The 22,698-nt window shown below is 48.4% G+C and overlaps 1 protein-coding gene across 1 annotated transcript; it reads right to left on the reverse strand.

Annotated features, from left to right (window-relative positions):
• Positions 1 to 1,186: 1,186 nt before the first annotated feature.
• LOC132576271 (uncharacterized) lies at positions 1,187 to 21,029 on the reverse strand. Its single transcript, XM_060245275.1, has 4 exons — positions 21,005 to 21,029; positions 5,406 to 5,611; positions 2,948 to 3,200; positions 1,187 to 1,681 (listed from the first exon to the last, which is right to left on the reverse strand). The coding sequence occupies exons 2-4, from the start codon at positions 5,521 to 5,523 to the stop codon at positions 1,435 to 1,437; spliced, it is 618 nt and encodes a 205-aa protein (XP_060101258.1). The 5' UTR covers positions 5,524 to 5,611; positions 21,005 to 21,029; the 3' UTR covers positions 1,187 to 1,434.
• Between the last annotated feature and the right edge of the window lie 1,669 nt (positions 21,030 to 22,698).

Below are 22,698 nucleotides of genomic sequence, written 5' to 3' on the forward strand. Positions count from 1 at the left end.
AAACATGGCATAAAAATGCTTAAAATAAACAAACGAAAGTTCTAGACATGCAAATTTTAAGGTGCTATGAGACCATACAATTGTAGGGACTTCTGTTGAACTCTTCATTTTCTAGGAATTGCTGTATGTTGGTCCAAGGAAAGAGTATGGCCTCATATGTATGCAGACTTCTTTAAGGATTCATATACTTAAAGAGGTCTGCATACAGGAGGGGGAAGTCTGAAAATATGATCTGACACAGTGTGTAACAGCACAGCCAAGCATATGGCAAACTGGGATCTCTGAAAAAGTTCATTTTGCTTGTCTTTCAGATTTGTAAAAATCACATTACAATTTTCCCCTTTGTCAGCAGTATGATCTGTTCCATATATTTCTCAAAGGACCCAACTAGACGTCTGTGTGTTTTGTCCTTTTTTAAAGTGGCGGTGTGGCTTATTTTGTTTTTCCATTAAAAGAGCGTATGGGAGAGGAAAGTGAATGTTCCCATTCCCCTTCTCCCTAACCTCTGTTTGTTGGGGTCTGTTGCCTGATGTATCTTTCTCTGAGGCCCAGGTCAGTTCCACTGTTGGAGCTGAGCTGGGCTGAGAGGAACAGGTTTCAAGCAATGGAATGCAGTTAGGGAAAGTGAAGGACCTGGACAGTCTTTCTTGCATAAAAGAAAGAAGAAGAAGAAGAAGAAGATATTGGATTTATATCCCGCCCTCCACTCCGAAGAGTCTCAGAGCGGCTCACAATCTCCTTTATCTTCCTCCCCCACAACAGACACCCTGTGAGGTGGGTGGGGCTGGAGAGGGCTCTCACAGCAGCTGCCCTTTCAAGGACAACCTCTGCCAGAGCTATGGCTGACCCAAGGCCATTTCAGCAGGTGCAAGTGGAGGAGTGGGGAATCAAACCCGGTTCTCCCAGATAAGAGTCCGCACACTTAACCACTACACCAAACTGGCTCTCACTCGAACAAGGCAGCCATGTCTAGGTCCCTAGTTTTTTCAGGCTCTAAGAGAAACCAAGAATGTAACATTGATTCTCCTTTCAACATCAGAATCTTAGGAAAGCTTTTCCTCAACTTATTCCAAGAAACCTGAGTACCCAATACCGCCCTCTTCAGTTAGCCATTTTGTTAAAACAACATAATCTTAATTCAGAATTTTCCCTGTGAAATTTGCCAACAATAAAACATTAAAATAAATTCATTCATAGTGTTGTTTTTATCTGTCACAGAAGCTTCTGTGGATGATATCCATGTATATTTGTATCCTGTGTTCCAAAACCCTGTTCCAGCATGACTGCTGTGGCCCTGAGACCACTTTTCTGCATTGTCCGAGCACCACATACAAAGCCATATGTTTCTGAAGAGGTCATTGCTAGTCCTTCAACTGTATACATCTTGTGGCTGTATGCTTTGCCATATCTGGTACCCACAACTTGAAGCAGTTTCTAAGCATGAAAGGAAATTCTCTCAGTGGATGATAGGTCTTGTGTTGGGGGCCTATGATTCAGGCACTCACTCTTGCGTCTCTTAGAAAAAAACTTGCTTTCACTCTGGCACAGTAGGGTTTTGGGGGGCTTTTTTTGTCTGGTGTTTAGTAGAGATGAAGAATGGGATGTTTCACCATCTTCACAGCGCTTCAGTAAGATCGTCTTATTAGTTTCCTTTGCAGTTGATAGAGTAACCAGGCGTGGTCTGCACAAATAACACAGTAAATTAGTCATTGTCTCACAAAAGATAAATCCCCACATTTTGAGAGGATTATTATCCTGACTATGCAGCCTCTTTGTATGTGCTAATCCAGTCATTGTTTGTGGCTAGTAAATCCAAATTGCCCTACACAAAATACATTTAAACAATCCTGTTTATGATCTTCAGGGAATGAGTATGTAAATACTCAGAAAGTTATTACTAAGAGCCTTACCTGCGTTTAATTCCAGAGGTGTAGTTGTACTATCCTGCTGCAGCAGAACTCCAAACAGGCTAAGAATCTTGTGATACCTTACCATATTTCAACACGGCTGATGAAACATGTTTGACTCCATGGAAACTTAAATATAATATATCTTTTGCAGTACTGCCCTGAAACCCTTCTATATCCATTGATTCTACTTAAGATGGTACTTAATGTTTAAGGTATCTCAAGACTCCTTTTAAGGTTTGTTTGAGGTGATTTCCTATGCAGCGTACTCTAAAACGCTGTACAGATGCTACAGGTCCTTCTGGACCTTGCTTCCTGCCATCTCTCCCTTGTTCAGTCAATTCATCCCGCCTCTGCTAACATAACCTTTATTATAATCCTCAGACCACTTCTTCAGCAAAGCCTTTTGCTCTTTCTGGCAAAACTGATACTATACCACCTATTTTAGCCTTTTTAGATCCCATTCTCTACTCCTAGTCCCTACCTCCCCCTATTTTGAGAACACAAAACTACAACTGTATAGAAACTATTTAAATTCCTCCCCAGGGTTGTCTCCATGCAGACTAGGGATTTCTCCTGTAACAACTCATGGACATAAACAGCCAAAGGAACCAACCCTATGGGATGGCTGTTTTATGTATATCAGGTTTTAAATTGCAAGCACACAAAGAGACAGCCATAATGCAAGAAGCAAGAGGTACAGGATGTCTGCATTACTGGGGTTCTTAGTAGGGATGGGTCCAAACTTTTGAACAGCAACATGAATTCTGTTAATACATCTGCATTTCATGCACTTTTGGTGTGTTTGACTCCACTATGAATAGGACAGCTATGCACAAGAGGTTCATTTGAGGTACCAAACTGGGCAGCACAGGCTGCACTTTCAACTGCATACTGGCATGGGTTTCTTCAGTCCATATTACATTTTCTTTCCCACGGACTTAAATTTAGTGTTTGTCAGGGATCATGAGAAGTCTCTTAGCAGAAGTACTGAGAAATGCTCTGAATAGATAGGGTGTTTCGTTTTTCTACACACTTACCGGTAGCGACCTAAGCATTTGGAATGTGGTTCACTTCTCTGACATCTTTCAGGGGCTTGTCCATACTTCGCTTCTGTTACAAAAGGCAGGGAGAGAGGTAGAAAATCTTGTGTATGAGAGAACCTACTGAGTCTGATATCTCCTCCATGGCTTTCTTCCCTTTTTCTGCCAAACTTAGCACTTCTGGGAGGTGATCCTTCCTTCCCTTTCCTTTCTTTTCCATCAGAATTCGTTTTTGAGTTGTCTAGGAGACCTGGGCCAAAGATAAACAAGAGTTCTAAAGTTCAGTAGGAGTTACAACTCACCAGGACAACTGCTTTTAGTCAAATTTTTCTGTGCAGTGCTAATATATGTGTACTAGTAGAACCTTCTGAATCAGAAAAATCTTTCAGCTCCATTAAACATATTTTCCAACTATTGCTAGTCTTAGACTGAGAGTAACATGCCCACTTCTATCTGTTGATGGGTGGCTGCCCAGACCCTGCCCTGAAAATCTGACCAGGGCATTGGAGGCTGTGGCTGGATGGCTACAGAAGAGCTGGTTGAAACTTAATCCAATGAAGATGGAGGTCCTGTACATAAGTTGGGGGGGCATGGAAATGGGAATCAGGCTGCCCACTATGAATGGTGCATTACTTGTGCCAACCCAGAAGGTGAGGAGCTTGGGGGTGGTTCTGGATGCCTTCCCTGTGTCACCCAGGTCACCACTGTTGCTAGGTCTGTCTTTTATCATCTTTGGCAAATCAGGTAACTGTCCCCTTACGTCTCCTCCCAGGACTTGGCTACAGTGGCCTATGCAATGGTCACTTCTAGGCTTTATTACTCTAACTTACTTTACGCAGGCTTCTCCATGCATCTGATCCAGAAACTCTAGCTGGTGCAAAATGTGGCTGCATGCCTGCTGCATGCACTCCCTGTGTGGGCACACATTCAGCTGGCACTACACAAATTCCATTGGCTACAGATTGAGTACCAGATCCACTTCAAGGTACTGGTTTTTGACCTTCGAAGCCTTATGCAGCCTGGGACCAACATACCTTAGAGACTGCCCCTCCCCATATGTGCCCTGGAGAGCCCTGCACTCTGCTGACCAGGATTTGCTGTTTGTCCCTGGCCCAAGGGGGTGTCCAGTTAGCCTTGATCAGGACTAGGGCTGTCTCTGCCCTGGCAGAACTCACCCCTGCATGAGATCAGGGCTCTGCAGGACCTTCTACCATTCTGCAGGCGATGGTCCACCAGGCTTTTGGCTAAGGTGGTAGGCATCCAATAAAAAAGTTGCCTCCCCACCCCCTGAAGATACTACTTTCACACAGCCCAGATTAAACAAACTCCAGAGTTCAGCGGCACCAGTTATGGAGACTGTGCACATAACAAATGGTGCAATTTGTTTTTAAATTTTGTTTTAATGTATTTTCATTATTTATTAATTTGTGTAGTACTAAGAAGCCAAATGGCTTAATTATTTGTAATCCACCCTGAACCCGACTGTAGGGAGGGCAGAATATAAATGTGAAAAATAAATGAATAAAATAAATGTACATAAAAGATTTCACCCTTTGCATTTTTGTGTCAGAAATCTATGGTTTTTTATGCCCATCTATTATTGTTAGTCATCATCATCCATGTTTAATATGGTCAAAGACCCATCAAATAACAACAACAAACACACACATAACATCCATGTAAAAATGGACAAATGTTAGTCAAACAGGCAGTGAAAAGATCTCCACAATCCTAACAAAAGGCTGTTTTGAAATATCTAACCCATGTGCAACTCTGAAACCCAATGGAAGCAACATTTTAATTTCCATATTTGCTTCACTCCAGTATTGCAGGACAAAGCTATGGATGGACAAAACGCTATTCAATTCAAAATATTTCCTTTCCTTAGGAAATGGAATCCAGCAACATAGGCAACAGGTATTACTAGTACGCAGCCAATGGCTTTTCCATGAAAGACAGTGAAAGCCCAGGGTGTGCAGACAATGCTTATTCCACTGAATTTATTAAAACTTTTTTACAGAACTTGGAATTCCAAGCAGTTCTCAGTTGTTTTTATGCTGTCTAGCCCACTTTAATATTAGAGAAGAGTAGCCAAGCACTGAGACAAGCATAGCAGGTACAGAGGACACAAACACTTGAAGGTGCCTTATACCACATCAGACTAGTGGTATGTTGAAGTCAGTATTGTCTACTTGGACTGGCAGTGGCTCTGCAGGGTCCCAAGTAAACGTCTTTTCATATCATTTCCTACCTGATCCTTTTAGCCAGACTGAATATACAATCTTCTGCAGATGCTGTACCACTGAGCTACAGGCCCACTCCCACTTTAGAATAGCAGATGACAAGAATGGGTACAACAGAGAATGAGAAGGAGAGCAAAGCCCCACCAATGAAGCTTCAGTGATTTTACTGGAGAGTCTGTTGCTAATAATTCCAAATATATATTTAAGAAAACCTTTGGGAAGTGAAGTTGTCTTGTCTCTAGTGGCCTTGGCACTGTGATACTTCTCTAATCGCCAAGCAGTAGCTTTGCAATAAGGAGAAGAAATGTTTGTGCCCTGGCCCAAGGCCATATTTTGGAGTTCTTTTTCTCCCAGCTGCAAAGTGACATATGCTGTTCCAGGATGCTTTTCTTCTGTTGCCTGAGCAAGGCTCAGAGAGCTGAAAACAGAAGAAGTTCAGTCTGGTTATTTATTTTATTCGTAGGTGAAAAAACTGAAGCGCAGAAGAAAATAACACATGCACTGATATATAAAATGTTGAATAAAAACCCCCTACTCAGATAATCTTCACATGAAAAATCTAGTGTCTCTAAAATAAATGACTTCAGCTTAAGCATTCTAACTGAGTGTACCACCAGAAAGGGGAACAATCTACTCCATGTCAAGCATTTCTAACTCCCATTAATTTCAGTTAAAGTAAAATATTGCCTCTGTCTTATTGAAATAACTAAGATCTTATAATAGTTATTTATCTAGATTGTTGCCAACATCAACACAATTTGAGCATTATTTTGAAAGTGTTGATACACTTCGTTAGCATTTGCAAGAAGTGTACACAATATTTCCGAATACCTGGCATATTTATAACTCTTTTCAGTCATTATGTTCCTGGTGTTATAACCATCCGTATGGCATGAATGCTCTGCATGCAATCCTCCCAAAGTGCACAATCAACAGGTACTTAACTGTCCAGTACACACGTACTAAGACTTTCAGAAGAAATGGCAATTTTGTATAATGGGAGGAATGTGTATAGCACTTTTGTCCTATACGTGTGGTAACAATTCCAATAACATAACAACTGAAAAGGGCTTATGTCTTTCACCTTCTATAAGTAAGTATATACAAAAGATAGGGATGCCAGCCTCCAGGTGGGGAATCCCATGGAATTACAGCTCATTTCCAGACTACAAAGATCAGTTTCCCTGGAGAAAATGGATGTTTTGGAGGGTATGTACCTCTATGGCATTGTACCCTGCTGAGGTTTCTGTTCCCTGCAGCTCCATTCCCAAATTGCTAGGAGTTTTCCAACATGGATTTGTCCATCCTACCCCACATTCGAACCAATGGCCAGGGGGGATCTGGCAACCCTACATAATATTTATTTATTTCCATTTATATCCTGCCCTCCCCGCTGAAGCTTAAACAACTGGATCATTATTGCAGTAGAACTGTGAGATTTTAACAGAACAATGAAACATAAGGATAATCTAAAGCAGGGGTGTCGAACTTATTTGTTATGAGGGCCGGATCTGACATAAATGAGACCTTATTTATTTATTAAGTTCAATTTATATTCCGCCCTCTCCGCAAGCGGACTCGAGCGGCTCTTGTTGGGCCGAGCCATGTTGGGTTGGGCCAAGCCATGCTGGGCCATGTGTGTACCTATTTAAGATCAGGTAGCAGAGATATAAATTTTATAAAGAACACAGACAAACCCAAATATATATTTTTAAAAACTTAAAACATGCTTAAAACATTAGCACTCATTGGTTTTAAAGATGCTTTCTTTGTATTTCTATCATGGGATCCAGGGAACTGGACAAAGGAAAAGACAGGTTGCTTACCTGTAACTATAGATCTTCAAGTGGTCATCTGTGCATTCACACTCATGGGATATAGCACCCGCACCGATCCCCCGAATCGGTACCTAAAAAGCCCAGGATTTTTCACGCTCAGCACCAGTGGGCATGCGCAGGCGTCCCAGTACGCATGCTCACCGGAGCCAGCGTGTGGATCCCACCAGTTCCTTCTTGACTGCTGGAAGCCCCTAACATAGGGAGACTGTCAGCAGTAGGGAAGGAGGGCAGGTAGTGTGAATGCACAGATGACCACTCGAAGATCTACAGTTACAGGTAAGCAACCTGTCTATCTTCTTCGTGGTCTCTGTGCTTCACACTCATGGGAGATTAGCAAGCAAGACATACCTGGAGGCGGGAAGATGGTCAACCAGAAGAAACAGCTTGCAGCACCACAACTCCCAGATGTGGACTGGCAATTTCAGGGATGACGTAGAAGAAGGGGAGGAAGGTTAAGATTAGAATAATATAGGTAGGGGGAGAAGAAGAGAAGACAACTCGGTATTAGTGGAGGACATACCGGGCACAGGTGGGATGTCTGACCTGGGGATCCTAGTGTTCATGGGGAGGGGAAGGTATGACGGTGGGAGCAGACGGAATGATAAGGGAAGGAGGCGGAGACAAAACAGTGCTTGGCCCCCTTCCAGCCTGTGTCCCATCCCGACAGTGACAGGTAGTGGGGCTAAGAGGAATAGCCCGTCTCCGTCATTGGTATTATGTAACGCCAGGTCCATAAACAATAAGACCTCAATCCTTAGGGAATTCCTGCTTAAGCAGGATATGGACCTGGCTTGCGTGACCGAGACCTGGGTGCAAGATGGGGAGACAGTGGCTCTCTCCCAGATGACACCCCCGGGTTATTCGGTCTTTCACCAATCACGGACAAACGAGCGGGGGGGGGGGGGTGGCGCTATTCATACGGGAGGATTATTCCTTCAGGGCTCTCCCGGCCCCAACGATTGATGATTTAGAATGTGCTGGTTTGGCGTGGGATGTGGGGGAGGGGTTGGCGATTTGGCTGGTGTACCATCCGCCTAACGCACTGGCCAATGCCTTACCATCCCTGATGGAGGCCGTGGCAAGCTGGACGTTGGAGTTCCCAAGGCTTATGGTCTTGGGTGATTTCAATGTCCATATGGATGACATGGCCTCCAATCGGGCAATGGACCTAGTGTCTTCCATGGCGACACTGGGACTCTCCCAATTTGTTACCACTCCCACGCATCAAGCCGGGCACATGTTAGATTTGATCTTTGCGTCCGGGATTTTGGTGGACGACATCGCTGTAGAAGCGGTGCCATGGTCGGATCACCTAGCCCTCAAGGCCCGTGTGGGTGCGCCACCCCAACCCTGTATGGGCGGCGAGCCTATTTTGGCTCGCCTGCAGAGTCTGATGGACCCTGAGCGGTTCCAAATGGCTCTGCGGGACCCCTGGCCCCCTAGTGATTCCCTTGATGACCTGGTAGAGGCTTGGCGTGACAGGCTATCCAGGGCCATCAACGAGATCGCACCCCGGCGTCCTCTGCGTCCCCATAATAGGCTGGCTCCATGGTACACCTCGGAGCTACGGCAGCTGAAACAGGGACTCAGACGACTAGAGAGGTGGTGACGGCATACTCGTGATGAAGCAACGAGAACATCCTACAGAACGTTTGTGAAGTCTTATGAGATGGCAATCAAGGCCGCAAAGAAAGATTACTTTGCGGCTAGGATTGCGTCTGCAAATTCGTGCCCGGCACAATTATTTAAGATAACTGAGAATTTGACTACTCTGCCTCAAGGTGGACCAAATGTGAGAGAATTAGAAATAGGCTGTGAGGCTTTTGCGAAATTTTTTGCAGACAAAATCTCGTCGCTCCGCCAGGACTTTCCTGCTATGTTGGATACAAGAACTCGAGGCTCCATGCCTGTCTTCTGATTTTGTCTTGGACCACTTCGACGCACTTAGCCTGGGGGAAGTCGACAGAATTCTCTCTACTGTGCGCCCTACAACTTGCGATCTTGACCCATGCCCCTCCTGGCTAATTAAATCTTGCCAGATGGAGCTTAGATATCCTGTATGGGATATCATAAATAGATCCCTCTTGGAAGGACAATTTCCAACATCCTTGAAAGAGGCTATGGTCCGCCCTCTCTTGAAAAAAAGTACAGCAGATCCGGCCGAATTGGCGAATTACCGACCGGTCTTGAACTTACCATTCTTAGATATAGTTATTGAGAGGGCAGTGGCGTTACAGTTGCAGAGTTTTCTGGATGACACTTCCACCTTAGATTCTCACCAGTCTGGCTTTCGTCCGGGTCATGGGACGGAGACAGTGCTGGTTGCCTTGGTGGATGACCTCCAGCGGCATCTGGATCGAGGCGGCGTGGCAGTGCTGATGTTGTTAGACCTGTCGGCAGCATTTGACACGGTCAACCATCAGCTACTGGCCTGCCGGCTCGCCGACACAGGGATTAGGGGGTCGGCCTTACAGTGGCTTTCCTCCTTCCTTGACGGACGGGGACAAAGGGTGGCAATTGGGGGAGAGCTGTCCTGCAGGCACTCACTAGTGTGTGGGGTGCCACAAGGTGCAGTTCTCTCTCCGATGTTATTTAACATCTACATGCGCCCTCTTGCCCAGATTGCTCGGAGGTTTGGGCTTGGGTGCCACCAATATGCAGATGACACCTAGCTGTATCTACTAATGGACGGCCGGCCTGACTGCATCCCGGAAAACCTGGACCTAGCATTGCAGGCCATGGCAGGTTGGCTCAGGCTGAGTGGGTTGAAGTTGAATCCAACGAAGACAGAGGTCCTTTGCTTGGGCCGCGGTGCCCCGGGAAGGGAAATCCCCCTTCCGGTTTTTGACAGTGTGCCGCTGAAAGCGGCTCACAGGGTCAAAAGCTTGGGGGTTCTTCTGGAGCCTTCATTATCAATGGAGGCACAGATAGCAGCCACTACCAAGTCCACGTTTTTTCACCTTCACCGGGCGAAGCAGTTGGCCCCCTTCCTTGGGCGCTGGGACCTAGCAACGGTGATCCATGCAACAGTCACCTCGAGACTGGACTACTGTAACACCCTCTACATGGGGCTGCCCTTGTGCCGAACCCGGCGGCTGCAGCTAGTGCAGAACGCGGCGGCTAGGCTGTTGTTGGAACTCCCAAGATGGGAGCACATATGGCCGGGGCTGCGCGGACTGCACTGGCTGCCAATGTTGTACCAAGTTTGTTACAAAGTGCTGGTTATTACCTTTAAAGCCCTATATGGCCGAGGACTTGCCTACTTGAGGGACCATCTCTCCCCATACGAACCCCAGAGAGGGCTGAGGTCAGCTGGAAAGAACCAGCTGAATATCCCTGGGCCAAGGGAGGCCTGATTGAAGACTACTCGGGACTAGGCCTTCTCCGTTGCAGCTCCACTACTGTGGAATCAACTCCCAGAGGAGGTGCGGGCCCTGCGATGTCTAGACCAATTCCGCAGGGCCTGCAAGAACTACCTCTTTAAAATAGCCTTCACTTAATACCGAGCCAAGAAAGTTTCGCTGGAAATGTTTTAGCCACTGAATTTTATAGAAGATCTGAGTCATAGCACCATAATGTTAATTTTAATACAAGTTGATTTAATGATGGTTTTATATAATTGTAATTATCGTGTATGGTTTTATTGTACATTGTATTTATGTGTTGTGAGCCGCCCTGAGCCTGCCTCGGTTGGGAGGGCGGGATATAAATAAAAAGTATTATTATTATTATGAGTCCTCTGCTGAGCATGCACATCCAGGGTGTAGTGCTTCATGAAAGCATGCGGAGAAGACCAGGTGGTGGCCTTGCACACATCCGTCAAGGAAACACCCTTCAGGAATGCCACCGACGTCACCACTGCTCTAGTAGAGTGTCCACAAATGGGCCCAGGCAACGGCTTCTTTGCCAGCAAGTAGCACAGTTTAATAGTCTCAGTGAGCCACTTCGAGAGCTGCTGAGATGAAATTCTGGAACTCAACTTAGGAGCAGCGTAAGAAACAAAAAGATGCTGGTCCTGGCGAAAACTCTTAGAATGACTCAAATAAAACAGTAACACATGCTTAACGTCCAAAGTGTGCCACTGACGTTCCTCATCCGAGGAAGGCGTGGGATAAAACGTGGGTAACCAAATGTCCAACTTAAGGTGAAACTGGGAAACCACCTTAGGAAGAAAAGAAACATCAGGAGCCAACGTCACTCCAGACTCATGAAAAACTAAACATGGATGGTCACAACGCATAGCCATGAGTTCCCCTACATGGCGTGCCGATGAGATAGCCACCAAAAAAGCAGTCTTCCATGACAGAAGTTGAAGAGAACAGGTTGCCATTGGTTCGAAGGGACGCCGTGTCAACCTGTCCAATACTAAAGGCAAGTCCCACAACTGTGGAGGTGATCTTGATGGAGGATGCAATCTGAGCAGTCTTTTTAGAAACCTCTTTGAATGAGGATGAGCAAAAACTGAATTCCCCTCAACAGGCTCGTGGTACGCTGATATCGCTGATAAATAAACTTTAACAGAAGAAAAGGAAAGTCCAGCATCCACCAAAGATAACAGAAAATCAAAAATCACCGACAGACCCACCCGTTGGGGTGAAACTGTAGGGTCAGCCAAAAACTGAAGAAACTTCCCCCACTTCCCCTGTCATAGGAAGCACGGGTAGACAACTTTCTACTATTTAGAAAGTCATGTTGGACTCTGCTGGAGAACTCACAGGGTCGATGAACCACGCTGTCAGCTGTAGATGAGGCACGTTGTGATGAAACACGTGTCCGTCCTGGACCGACAGAAGGTCCGGTTCCGTCGGAAACTGATAGAAAACCTCCCTCGCTAATTGAAGCAAGATTGGGAACCAGTTCTGCCAAAGCCACCACGGCGTCACTAGAATGCACCATGGTCTCTCCCTCGCAATTTTGTTGATAACTCTTGTCAGCAGAGGCGTAAACAGGTACAGGAACCAATCATTCCACGGGAACATCAGGCCGTATCTCAGTGACTCTGGATCCATGCCCCCCCTGAAACAGAACAGAGGACACTTCCGATTCCTGGCAGTGGCAAACATATCCACTTGAGGATACCCCCAGAGCTGAAACACAGGTTGAAGGAAGCGCCACTGCATCTCCCACTCGTGTGGAGATGCTGCTCCTCTGCTCAACGAGTTCGCCTGCAGATTGAGCACCCCTGGAAGATGCGCAGCCTTTACATAGATGCCATGCTCCAGGCACTCCATTCACAGTTCTATTGCTAGCGCACAGAGCTGTCACGAGACTATCCCACCCTGCCTGTTGACATAACAAAGGGCTGTAGTATTGTCCGTCAACAGAGCCACAGCCTTCCCCGCCACCATGGGATGAAAAGACTGAAGGGCGAAATGAATTGCCAACAGTTCTAGATAGTTTATGTGGCAATGAGTCAGCTGTGGAGGCCAAGGTCTCCCCACACACAGAGAATCTATGTGAGCACCCCAGCCCCACAAAGACGCATCTGTGGTGATTGTAACTGTCATCACAGGTAAATGGAAGGGAGCTCCCTGACAGATGTTGTCTCTGGATTTCCACCACTGAAGGGTCTGGAGGATTGAGAGTGGAATTGTAAACCTCTTCTGAGGTGAGTCCCGTAAAGGCTGGAACTGTCTGAGGAACCACAGTTGAAGACCTCTCATTCTCAATTCTGCAAACAGCAGCACGCTTGTAGTTGCCGCCATCAGCCCCAGCATCCACTGCAGCTGCTGTGCTGTGCCCCATTTCTGACTTTGGAAAAGATGGAAGAGATTGATAATGTCCATTGCTCTCTGCTGAGGCAGAAAAGAGAAGTGAAGGCTTGTGTCCAGCAAGGCCCCTATAAACTGAACTGTCCGTGATGATGTAAGATGAGACTTTGTTAAGTTGACCTGCAGACCTAAGGTGTGAAGGAGATGAAGAGTAGTTGCAATATGGCTGGATAGACGTTCTTCCAACTCCGCCACAAGGAGCCAATCATCGATATACGGAAATACGACTATGCCTTGAAGCCGAAGATGTGCTGCTACAACACTCATCATCTTGGTGAACACCCGTGGTGCAGTGCACAGGCTGAATGGAAGGGCTTTGTACTGAAAATGGTTGGAACCTATTGCAAAACGAAGGAAATGCCTGTACGAAGGATGGATGCTGATGTGGAAGTAGGCATCCTTGAGATCCAACGTTGCCATCCAGTCCCCTTGGTTGATGAGGGGAAGGATTGTTTGCAGGGTGGATATCCTGAATTTCTGGTACACAATAAACTTGTTCAGATTTTGAAGGTCCATAATTGGTCTCAATCCCCCATCTCGTTTGGGAACCAGAAAATAATGAGAGTAGAACCCCCCCGTTCTGGCCCCTTCTGGGACCGGTTCTATGGCTTGTTTCTGCAAGAGTTTGCTCACCTCCACCAGCGGAGGTGGGGAAGGGGCTGTGATGACAATCACTGACTGAGTCGGAAACTGAAGTCTATCTTGTATCCTTCTGCTATGATGGAAAGAGCCCACCTGTCTGTGGAGTTGGACTCCCAAGCCGGAAGATATTGACGGAGGCAGATATGTGACGAAGGAGGGGCGACAATGTGTGCTACAGAAAAGTTAAAGGCCCTGCTTCTGTGGGCAGGCACCCTTAGATTTGCCGGTGGTTTGAGATGTTGAAGCAAATCTGTTTTTGTTATTTCCCCTATAGGGGGACCTACTCTCTGGGTGCGAAGAGCGAGGTCTCCACTGCTGGTCAGGGGAGAATTTCTGGTAGGGCCTCTTGAGCCAAGATTTATGCCATTGCTTAGGCTTGCCATACCTAGAGGAAGCCGGGACACCCAGGTTTATTGAGGTCTTTATGCTTTTGTCCATCTCTTGAAGGACACTGTCGGTGGTTGAACTAAAAAGACCTTCACCCTCAAAAGGCAGGTCTTCAACGTAGGCCCTGGTGTAAGGCTGAAGAGCTGTAGACCTTAGCCAAGAGTGACGACGCAGGGAAACGGCAGAGGTGATGGTTTTAGCCGATACATCCTCCATGTGCTTTGCTGCAGCCAGTTGTTGCTTAGCCACAGCAAAGCCCTCCTTTTGCAGCTTCTTAAATGAAGATCGCTTCTCCTCGCTCAAGGAAGACAATAGCGGTGTGAGCTGCTATTGGTAGTGAGCCATGCACGCAGTGTAATTGGAGACTTTAACTCTCAATGCTCCAGCTGAATAGAATTTTCTGCCCACATTGTCTAATTTCTTGCCCTCTTTGTCAGGTGGAGAAGAATGGGTCTTGCACGCCTTAAATGATGAGGAGACCACCACCAAGTTGGGCTTGGGGTGGGAGAACAGAAACTCAGCACCAGCCTCCTGGACCCGATACATATGGTCCAGTCTCTGCGTAGAGATCGGTGTAGATGCTGGCTTTGCCCAGGGCTCCTTCACCGCCTGCAGGATAACTTTGGTCACTGGTTGGGCCACAGCCATCGATGTGTCTCTCTGCATTATATCAAAGACGGTGTCATCGACGACTGGCTGCAGTTGAACCGCTGTGAGGGAGAGGGAGTGTGCCATCCGCTTCACCAGGTCCCCATAAGACTTCAGATCTTCTGATGGAGAGATGGGAAAGTCTTCGGCAATATGCGACTCTAGTGAAGGTTCCACTGCTCTGTTAGGATCATCTGTACCGACCTCAGAGTCCGATGACGAGGAGTCTCTTCTCACCGAGTGCTCAGACAGCATCGCGGTTGAAGCTCGTTCAGGTGACTGCAGCAACACCGACGAACGCGCTTGTACTTTCTCCACCCGCTCTCTGCGTCGCTCAGGAGGGATCGATGCCGATGCACGGAGTGATGTGAAACCCTCGAGAGATGCGAGGCTTCCGACCGCTGGTCCCATTTGGGGAAGTCACGTGGAGAGTACCACTGGTATGGTGAGTACGGATAACCATAGGAACAAGGCCACTGATGTTGATCCCACAGCGGAGGTGGCGGGAAACGTCTCACCATAGCAGCCGGTTCAAGCTTTCTCTGTCCCACAGTTGGTGGAAGAGGTGCCAGGGGTTCGTTCGGTGCTGAAGCCTTGATCTCTGATACCGAACCGCTGTCGCTCCGACGATGCGATCCCGATGAATGGGTGCGCTGGGTCAGATCTCCTGCTCAGATCCCGACAGATGGATCGGCTGCGAACCTCTGCTTCTCAACACCGAAGGACTCCATGGACACGGAGATGCCAGGATCTTCCGAGGTGGAGCAGCTTGCGTTGATGCCGAAGCATCCCGAGAAGGAGTGTGGGAAAGTCTGTTCTTCCGCTTCTCCTTTGACTTAGACTTCTTTGTAGGGTGGCCAGACCGTCCCGGGAGCCCGGGAATGTCCCGGTTCTGGCACCCTATTCCCGCCTCCCGGGCTGGCTATACCGGGACCATTTAGAGGTCCCGGTTTAGCCAGCCCCGGAGGCGGTGGGCCGCGGGCGCCGGCGGGGAAGGCGGCGAGTGAGGGAGGGAGCGTCCCTGCGCCTGCGCAGGGCCCCTGCGCACGCGCAGGGACGCTCCCTCCCTCACTCGCCGCCTTCCCCGCCCGCCCGCGGGGCCGGCAGCGGTGGCGGAGGCCTCTCCATGGCCTCCGCTGGTCGCTGGAAGCCCTCCAGAGTCTCTGGAGGGCCTCCAGGGACCAGCGGAGGCCGCGGAGAGGCCGCGGAGCAGCTGGCGCTGGTCCCGGAAGGCCTTCCAGAGCCTCTGGAAGGCCTTCCAGGACCACCGCCGACCAGCGAAGGCCTCTCCGCGGCCTCCGCTGGTCCCTGGAGACCCTCCAGAGTCTCTGGAGGGCCTCCAGGGACCAGCGGAGGCCGCAGAGAGGCCGCGGAGCAGCCGGTGCTGGTCCCGGAAGGCCTTCCAGAGACTCTGGAGGGCCTTCCGGGACCAGCGCCGACCAGCGAAGGCCTCTCCGCGGCCTCCGCTGGTCGCTGGGGGCCTTCCCGAGTCTCTGGAGGGCCTCCAGGGACCAGCGGAGGCCGCGGAGAGGCCGCGGAGCAGCCGGCGCTGGTCCCTGGAGGCCTCCAGAGGCCAGCGCCGGCAGCTCCCACCCTCGCCGCCTTCTCCGCCTGTGCGCGGGGCCCGGCGGAGGCCAGGGAAGCGTGGGAGAGGCCGCCGCCGCTGGACTCGCCTCCGCCCTGGAAGCAGGTAAGGGGGCCGAAAGCGGGGGGGCGGGGGGCGGCCTTCCTTTCTTCCCTCCCTCCTCCCTTCCTTCCTTCCTTCCCTTCCTTCCTTCCCTCCTCCCTTCTTTCCTTTCTTCCTTCCTTCCCTCCCTCCCTTCCTTCTCTCCCTTCCTTCCTTCCTTCCTTCCTTCCTTCCTTCCTTCCTTCCTTCCCTCCCTCCCCCCTTCCTTCCCTCCCTCCCTCCCCCCTTCCTTCCTTCCTTCCTTCCTTCCTTCCTTCCTTCCTTCCTTCCTTCCTTCCTTCCTTCCTTCCTCCCTTCCTCCCTTCCCTTCCCTTCCCTTCCCTCCCTCCTCCCTTCCTTCCCTCCTTATGTTCTTATGTGACACAGAGTGTTGGACTGGAGGGGCCACTGGCCTGATCTAACAGGGCTTCTCTTATGTTCTTATGTGACCAGAGTGGTGGACTGGATGAGCCATTGGTCTGATGCAACAGGGCTTCTCTTATGTTCTTATGTGACCAGAGTGGTGGGCTGGATGAGCCATTGGTCTGATGCAACAGGGCTTCTCTTATATTTTTATGTGGCACAGAGTGTTGGACTGGAGGGGCCATTGGTCTGATGCAACAGGGCTTCTCTTATATTTTTATGTGGCACAGAGTGTTGGACTGGAGGGGCCACTGGCCTGATGCAACAGGGCTTCTCTTATATTCTTATGTTACACAGAGTGTTGGACTGGAGGGGCCACTGGCCTGATGCAACAGGGTTTCTCTTATGTTCTTATGTGACGCAGAGTGTTGGACTGGATGGGCCACTGGCCTGATCCAACAGGGCTTCTCTTATGTTCTTATGTGACAATACTGACTTTGGTGGACCCAAGCACTGATTCAGTGTAAGGGAGCTTTGTGTTTGTGACTGGAGTAGATAATACTGACTTTGGTGGACCCAAGCACTGATTCAGTGTAAGGGAGCTTTGTGTTTGTGTCTTCTGGTGCAATTTTGTTCTCAGATCCTGTATTTACTTCATCAGTATATGGGATAAGGCACTTTCTCAACTGTGCTGCATAATGCAGCCTATTTATTTTGTCCTGTTGGCTCTGTTGGCTCTGTCTGCGCCACCTTCAGCACTTTCGGGGTGTGGATCCCCCAGTGGGGTGGTCTCGTGACTCCCTCCGCCGGCTGTTTCTGATAGCCCTGCGCCCCCTCTTTCATTTGATATGTGTCCCGTGCGGGTGCCACCGTCCCGCCGGGAGATGCCGCAAAATGAGCCCCCTTGAGGCTTATGGCGGCAGGGCTCGGGGGAAGCGAGCTAGACTGCTGTTCTTTTGAGGGGTTATAGAGTGTTTCGAGCCCGTCCCTGTGGCATCGGTCCCATCGTTGTGGGGCCCAGGGGGCCGGCGCAGCGGCACGCTGAAGCAGCCTGTCGGTCACTTCCGGGTTCCTGTCCTGCATCTCGACCTGTGTTATTAGTGACAGGCTGCTTCGGCGTGCCGCTGCGCCGGCCCCCTGGGCCCCACAACGATGGGACCGATGCCACAGGGACGGGCTCGAAACACTCTATAACCCCTCAAAAGAACAGCAGTCTAGCTCGCTTCCCCCGAGCCCTGCCGCCATAAGCCTCAAAGGGGCTCATTTTGCAGCATCTCCCGGCGGGAGGGTGGCACCCGCACGGGACACATATCAAATGAAAGAGGGGGCGCAGGGCTATCAGAAACAGCCGGCGGAGGGAGTCGGGAGAGCACCCCACTGGGGGATCCACACCCCGAAAGTGATGAAGGTGGCGCAGATAGAGCCAACAGAGCAAACAGGACAAAATAAATAGGCTGCATTATGCAGCACAGTTGAGAAAGTGCCTTATCCCATATACTGATGAAGTATATACAGGATTTCAGAACAAAATTGTTTCCGGCGGTGATATTTGGGGGATTTTTGGGGATGTCACAGGAAGTGCTGTGAAGTCACTTCCTGTTTCCGGCAGTGGCATTTGGGGGAAATGATGTCATTTGGGGGAAATGATGTCATTTGGGGGAAATGATGTCACAGGAAGTGATGTCACTTCCCATTTCCGGCAGGTGACGCGGGGAAATGATGTCACAGGAAGTGATGTCACTTCCTGTTTCCTGTGGTGGCATGCCGTCACCGGAAGTGACGTCACTTCCTGTTTCCGGCGGCACGCGCACTTTGCGCGCACCCCTACCTTCCCCCCCCCCCAACGTGTCCCTGGCTGGCCTTCAGACATTATGGTCACCCTACTTCTTTGGGAGGGACGATCGGGTCCCCGAATCATCCCGACATTTCTTGGCTGGAGTCACCACTAACCCTTCAGAGGATCGTTTTGTGGGTCGGCCTTGCTCGGTCGGCATATCGGTCTGCACCGGTGACGATGGATTGACCGATGTAACCGTCGGGGCCGGGGTGGCTTCCCCCATTGATACCGACGGGCCCGTTGCCATTTTCGGCGGATGAAGAGCTGATTCTATGAGTGCTGCTGATAGTCTTACCGCCCGGTTTTTGTGAGTTTGCTTCAAGAAACTTGAGCAATGCAGGCATGAGTCGACTCGGTATCCCTCATCCAGACACAGTAAGCAGAGGGAGTGACCGTCAAGAGGTGCAATTTTGCTACCACACTTGCGGCAACGTTTTAAAAAAACCCAACGCCTTTCCATAGGCGTTGGAACCCACACAGAGCGATTTCTAAGGGAATGGGGGGGAAATAAAACCCCAAAGGGCAAGTCCAACAACAGTCTTTTTTTTTTAAACAACAATAACTAACTATAACACTTAACTACTATACTAAGAAAACAACGAACGGGCTATATAACAAGGAGAAAATCCAAAGGATTACCAAATACTGACTGGAGCAATCGAAAGGAGATCCTATCAACGCGGCGGTCAAAAAGGAACCGGCGGGATCCGCGCACTGGCTCCGGTGAGCATGCGTACTGGGACACCTGTACATGCCCACTGGTTCCGAGCACAAAAAATCCCGGGCTTTTTAGGTACCCATTCGGGGGATCGGCGCGAGCGCTATATCCCATGAGTGTGAAGCACGGAGACCACGAAGAAGATCTGGCTCTTTCCTTCCTTCCCCAGGGGACTGGGGGGGGGAGGAGCCTCAGCCAATAGAAAGAAGACAGGTTTGGCTCAGTAGCTCTGCTATGCAATTGAGAAAGCCTGGCAAAGTAAGCTATTCCTCCCCCCTTACTTCCCAAGGGAGGAGCCTCGGCCAATGGAGAAAACAGAGGTTTTACTCTGTAGCTCCCGTGCAATTGAGCAAGCCTTGCAAAACAAGCTGTTATGCAGAAGGAAGCAAGATATAGGGAGAAGGAAGCAGATGACAGCCAATTGCTCGGGGGCCTGATAGGAGCCCTCCGAGGGCCTGATTCGGCCCCCAAACTGAATGTTCAACACCCCTGACCTAAAGCATCCAATATTTTAAGAGAAACATGAAAATTATAGGGCCCTGAAAATATATATACAAAGGCTTAACATATTGATAGTTGGATTAAAGTACAGTTAAATGGAGCATATGTACCGCTCTTTGAGGGACTGCAACCCAAGGGTTCCATTCAGATTCATATGAAACACAATCATTTCCAGTTACTGGAAACTTAGAATCATATTACACTTTTTATAGACAAGTCGTACACTTTTTCTATCTACATCCTTTATATAATAAAAGCTCATTTGTGGTGGCAAAACAGAGGATCCTGATTGGTTGGGGCTGTGCTGCATCAACCTTTGGCCTATTTGGCCTATCAAACCATCAATGAAGAGTACTTGCGTGCCACTGGTTGAGTACACTCCTCTCTCCCAACCAAGTAGCTGTTGCCTGTCAGCCAAGCTGATTCTGTTAGTAAACAGCAACCAGCCTTGGTTCTGGCAGTTTCTGGTTCTCCCTTCTCTCCCATTGGCTGACCCATCTGTCACAGTGCTTCACAGAGGAGAGAAACAAAGCCTTCCCTTGATTGGCTGAAGGCTTCTCCCTATCCTCCTCTGGAAGGAAAACAGCAAGAGACAGAGGGGAAAATGGCGTTCTGTAGCAGCAGACCAGAGACAGAGACAGGGAGGGAAAATGAAGGAGAGTTTATTGTGGTCAGTCCTGAACAGGACTGCCAGTTCCAGGTTGGTGGAAAATTCCTGGAGCTTCTGTTGTGCACTTTGAAGAGGGCAGAGGAGTTAGGGCTTCAGAGTGGGGTCTACCAGACCCAGGCTCTTGCTGTGGAAGCTGACTGGGTGATTTCGGATCAGCCACACACTTTCACCCTAACCTATCTCACAGGGTTGTTGTGCAGATCAAAGGGAGGGGGGAAGAAGAATGATATAAGCTGCTTTCATTCCCGCCCCACACACTATGGAGAAAGACTGTCTTTTTCCTATGTAAAAGCTGCAGAGAGTGGGGAGGTGACAGGGAAGGGAGAGGAAAGGAGATAGGGTTGCAAAGTTAAGAAATTTCTGGAGATTTAAGGGGTGGAGCCTGAACATGGTGGGGTTTGAGGAGGGGTGGAACTTCAGACAGGTACAATGCCATACGCTGTACCCTCCAAACCAGCCATTTCCTCCTGGGGAACTATTGTTGCCAATCTCCAGGTAAGGGATGGAGATCACTCAGAATTAAAACTGCTCTCCAGATGGCTGAGATCAGCTCCCCTTGAGGGGGAGGGAGTGAATGCCTTCACTTGGGTGGGTGGGAAGACTACAAAGGAGGGGAGCACTTGCCCAGAGCCTTTTTATTGAGCCCGTTGTATTTTTCTCCACAATGGGCCTTATTCCTATATTACAAATAAAGACACAAAGACAATGACTGAAACAATTAAGCTTTTAATGTGGAAGGAAAATGCTTGGTAATAAATATGCTTTCCTACCTAGGTTGATTTTCTACTTGAATGAGGGAGGCTGTAAGAAGAAAAAACAAAACATATACTAGTTAATATAACTGGAAGACCTGCCTGAAATGGTCCTATTTAATATGAAAATTAATACTTTCATTGTTTCTCAGTTTAAAATTTCTGGAATTTTCTTTCTAGCCCTTCATATTTATTCAGTTACTAGGATCTGGGTGACTTCTGCAAACCAGACCTTTCATTCTAGAACATTATTATGAATATAAAGCAACCAATTTCAGCATTGTCATATCCCTTCTGAGGCAAACTGTTGTGATTATTTGAAGTATTTCAGATAATTAAAGAAGCACATCTGCTTCTATCCATGGAGTGTGGGTAAGTAAGTCTGCAAGGGGAAAACAGTCCTGTTCCTCTTCACTATTTCTAATTTGTAAGCTATTGAAATTATGGAGCCTTACTGGGGGATAGGTGTGTGTGGCCTCGTGTTGGTTCTTTCTTCAATGAGGAAATGCCCAGCTTCAGAAATAAGGTGGGAGGCCACAAAGGACAAAGCCTTCTTGGTAGTGCTGCCTGGCCTTGACTCTGCTAAGCCATAGCTCTGGCTTCTCCCTTTGGGTCAATTGACCTTGCCATCACTTAACTTCCTGTTTGGTGCTTGAAGAGTGCTGTTCTAGAGCTTAATGTTCTGGAAATAGAAGTGCTCTGTTCAAACATCCTTAATCCCAGATGCATGTTGGCTGCCTGTGATCAATTAGGGGTGAGGGAAAGCACTTGGCACATGTCCAGTGGGCCTTCTCTCTTTATCACATCTTCCTAATTTTTTTCATAACTTTTATTGAATTCTGTCCCTAAAGTGATCTGTCAATCTTTAATACTGCAAATTTTTACAAGGCAAAAGGTTATTTTTTTAAACTAGGCAGGAATTCTAGTATCTGACTAATTTTAAAACTTTAAGGTTTTGTTGTTGCTTTCACCTGTATAACTTTATATTGGCCGTTTTCCCACTTACCTTACCCCGGAGCGACATCCCTCTTCACCGCGCTGCATCTGCGCGGATTTCGCACAAACTGCTGCGCAGCACCAGGAACAGCCGCGTAGTCCCGGGGATTTTGCGTCGCAAATGTAAACCGCCAAAAAGCAGTTTACATTTGCGACGCAAAAGCCCCGGGACTACGCGGCTCTTCCTGCTGCTGCGCAGCAGTTTGTGCGAAATCCGCGCAGACGCAGCACGGTGAAGAGGGACGTCGCCCCGGGGTAAGGTAAGTGGGAAAACAGCCATTGTTTAACAGTCATAGCACTACTTTTTTTTTTTTTACATAGTTAGCAATTTTGATTTTTTTAAATAAGAAAGATGGATAGAACACTCTTACATAACTAAAAGATAAACTATATTTTGGGGGGCTGAGGACTGAATGTAAAACAAGTTCCTGTGTTGGGAACTTGTGATATGTAGTGCAAATTAAATCCTGAAAGGAAGCTTTTAATTTGTACTTGGTCAGTTGTCCCATTGCTGCTACAGCTACTGCTATAGCACAACAGCAATGAGGCTTCCATATGGTAGGTCTCTTGGCATTTTCCTGCCCCAGTTCCTTGGTAGCAACCATTTCTCCCTTTGTCACCTGGAACTTTTTAGCTGTTATTTTTAAATCAGAAACTGAGGAGGGGACCAAGGAGAATGTCCACTGTAAGAAACCAGGATGGCAAAAATAATGCTG

This window comes from Heteronotia binoei, chromosome 8 (genome assembly GCF_032191835.1).
Source record: "Heteronotia binoei isolate CCM8104 ecotype False Entrance Well chromosome 8, APGP_CSIRO_Hbin_v1, whole genome shotgun sequence".
NCBI classification, from domain to species: domain Eukaryota; kingdom Metazoa; phylum Chordata; class Lepidosauria; order Squamata; family Gekkonidae; genus Heteronotia; species Heteronotia binoei.

Coding starts and splice junctions, on each gene's coding strand:
- LOC132576271 (XM_060245275.1), bottom strand. CDS start 5,523: ATGGCCTTGGGCCAGGGCACAAACATTTCTTCTCCTTATTGCAAAGCT. Junction 3,201..5,405: donor GACAACTTCACTTCCCAAAG/GTTTTCTTAAAT, acceptor TCTTTGGCCCAG/GTCTCCTAGACAACTCAAAA. Junction 1,682..2,947: donor AAATGCTTAGGTCGCTACCG/GTAAGTGTGTAG, acceptor TTATTTGTGCAG/ACCACGCCTGGTTACTCTAT.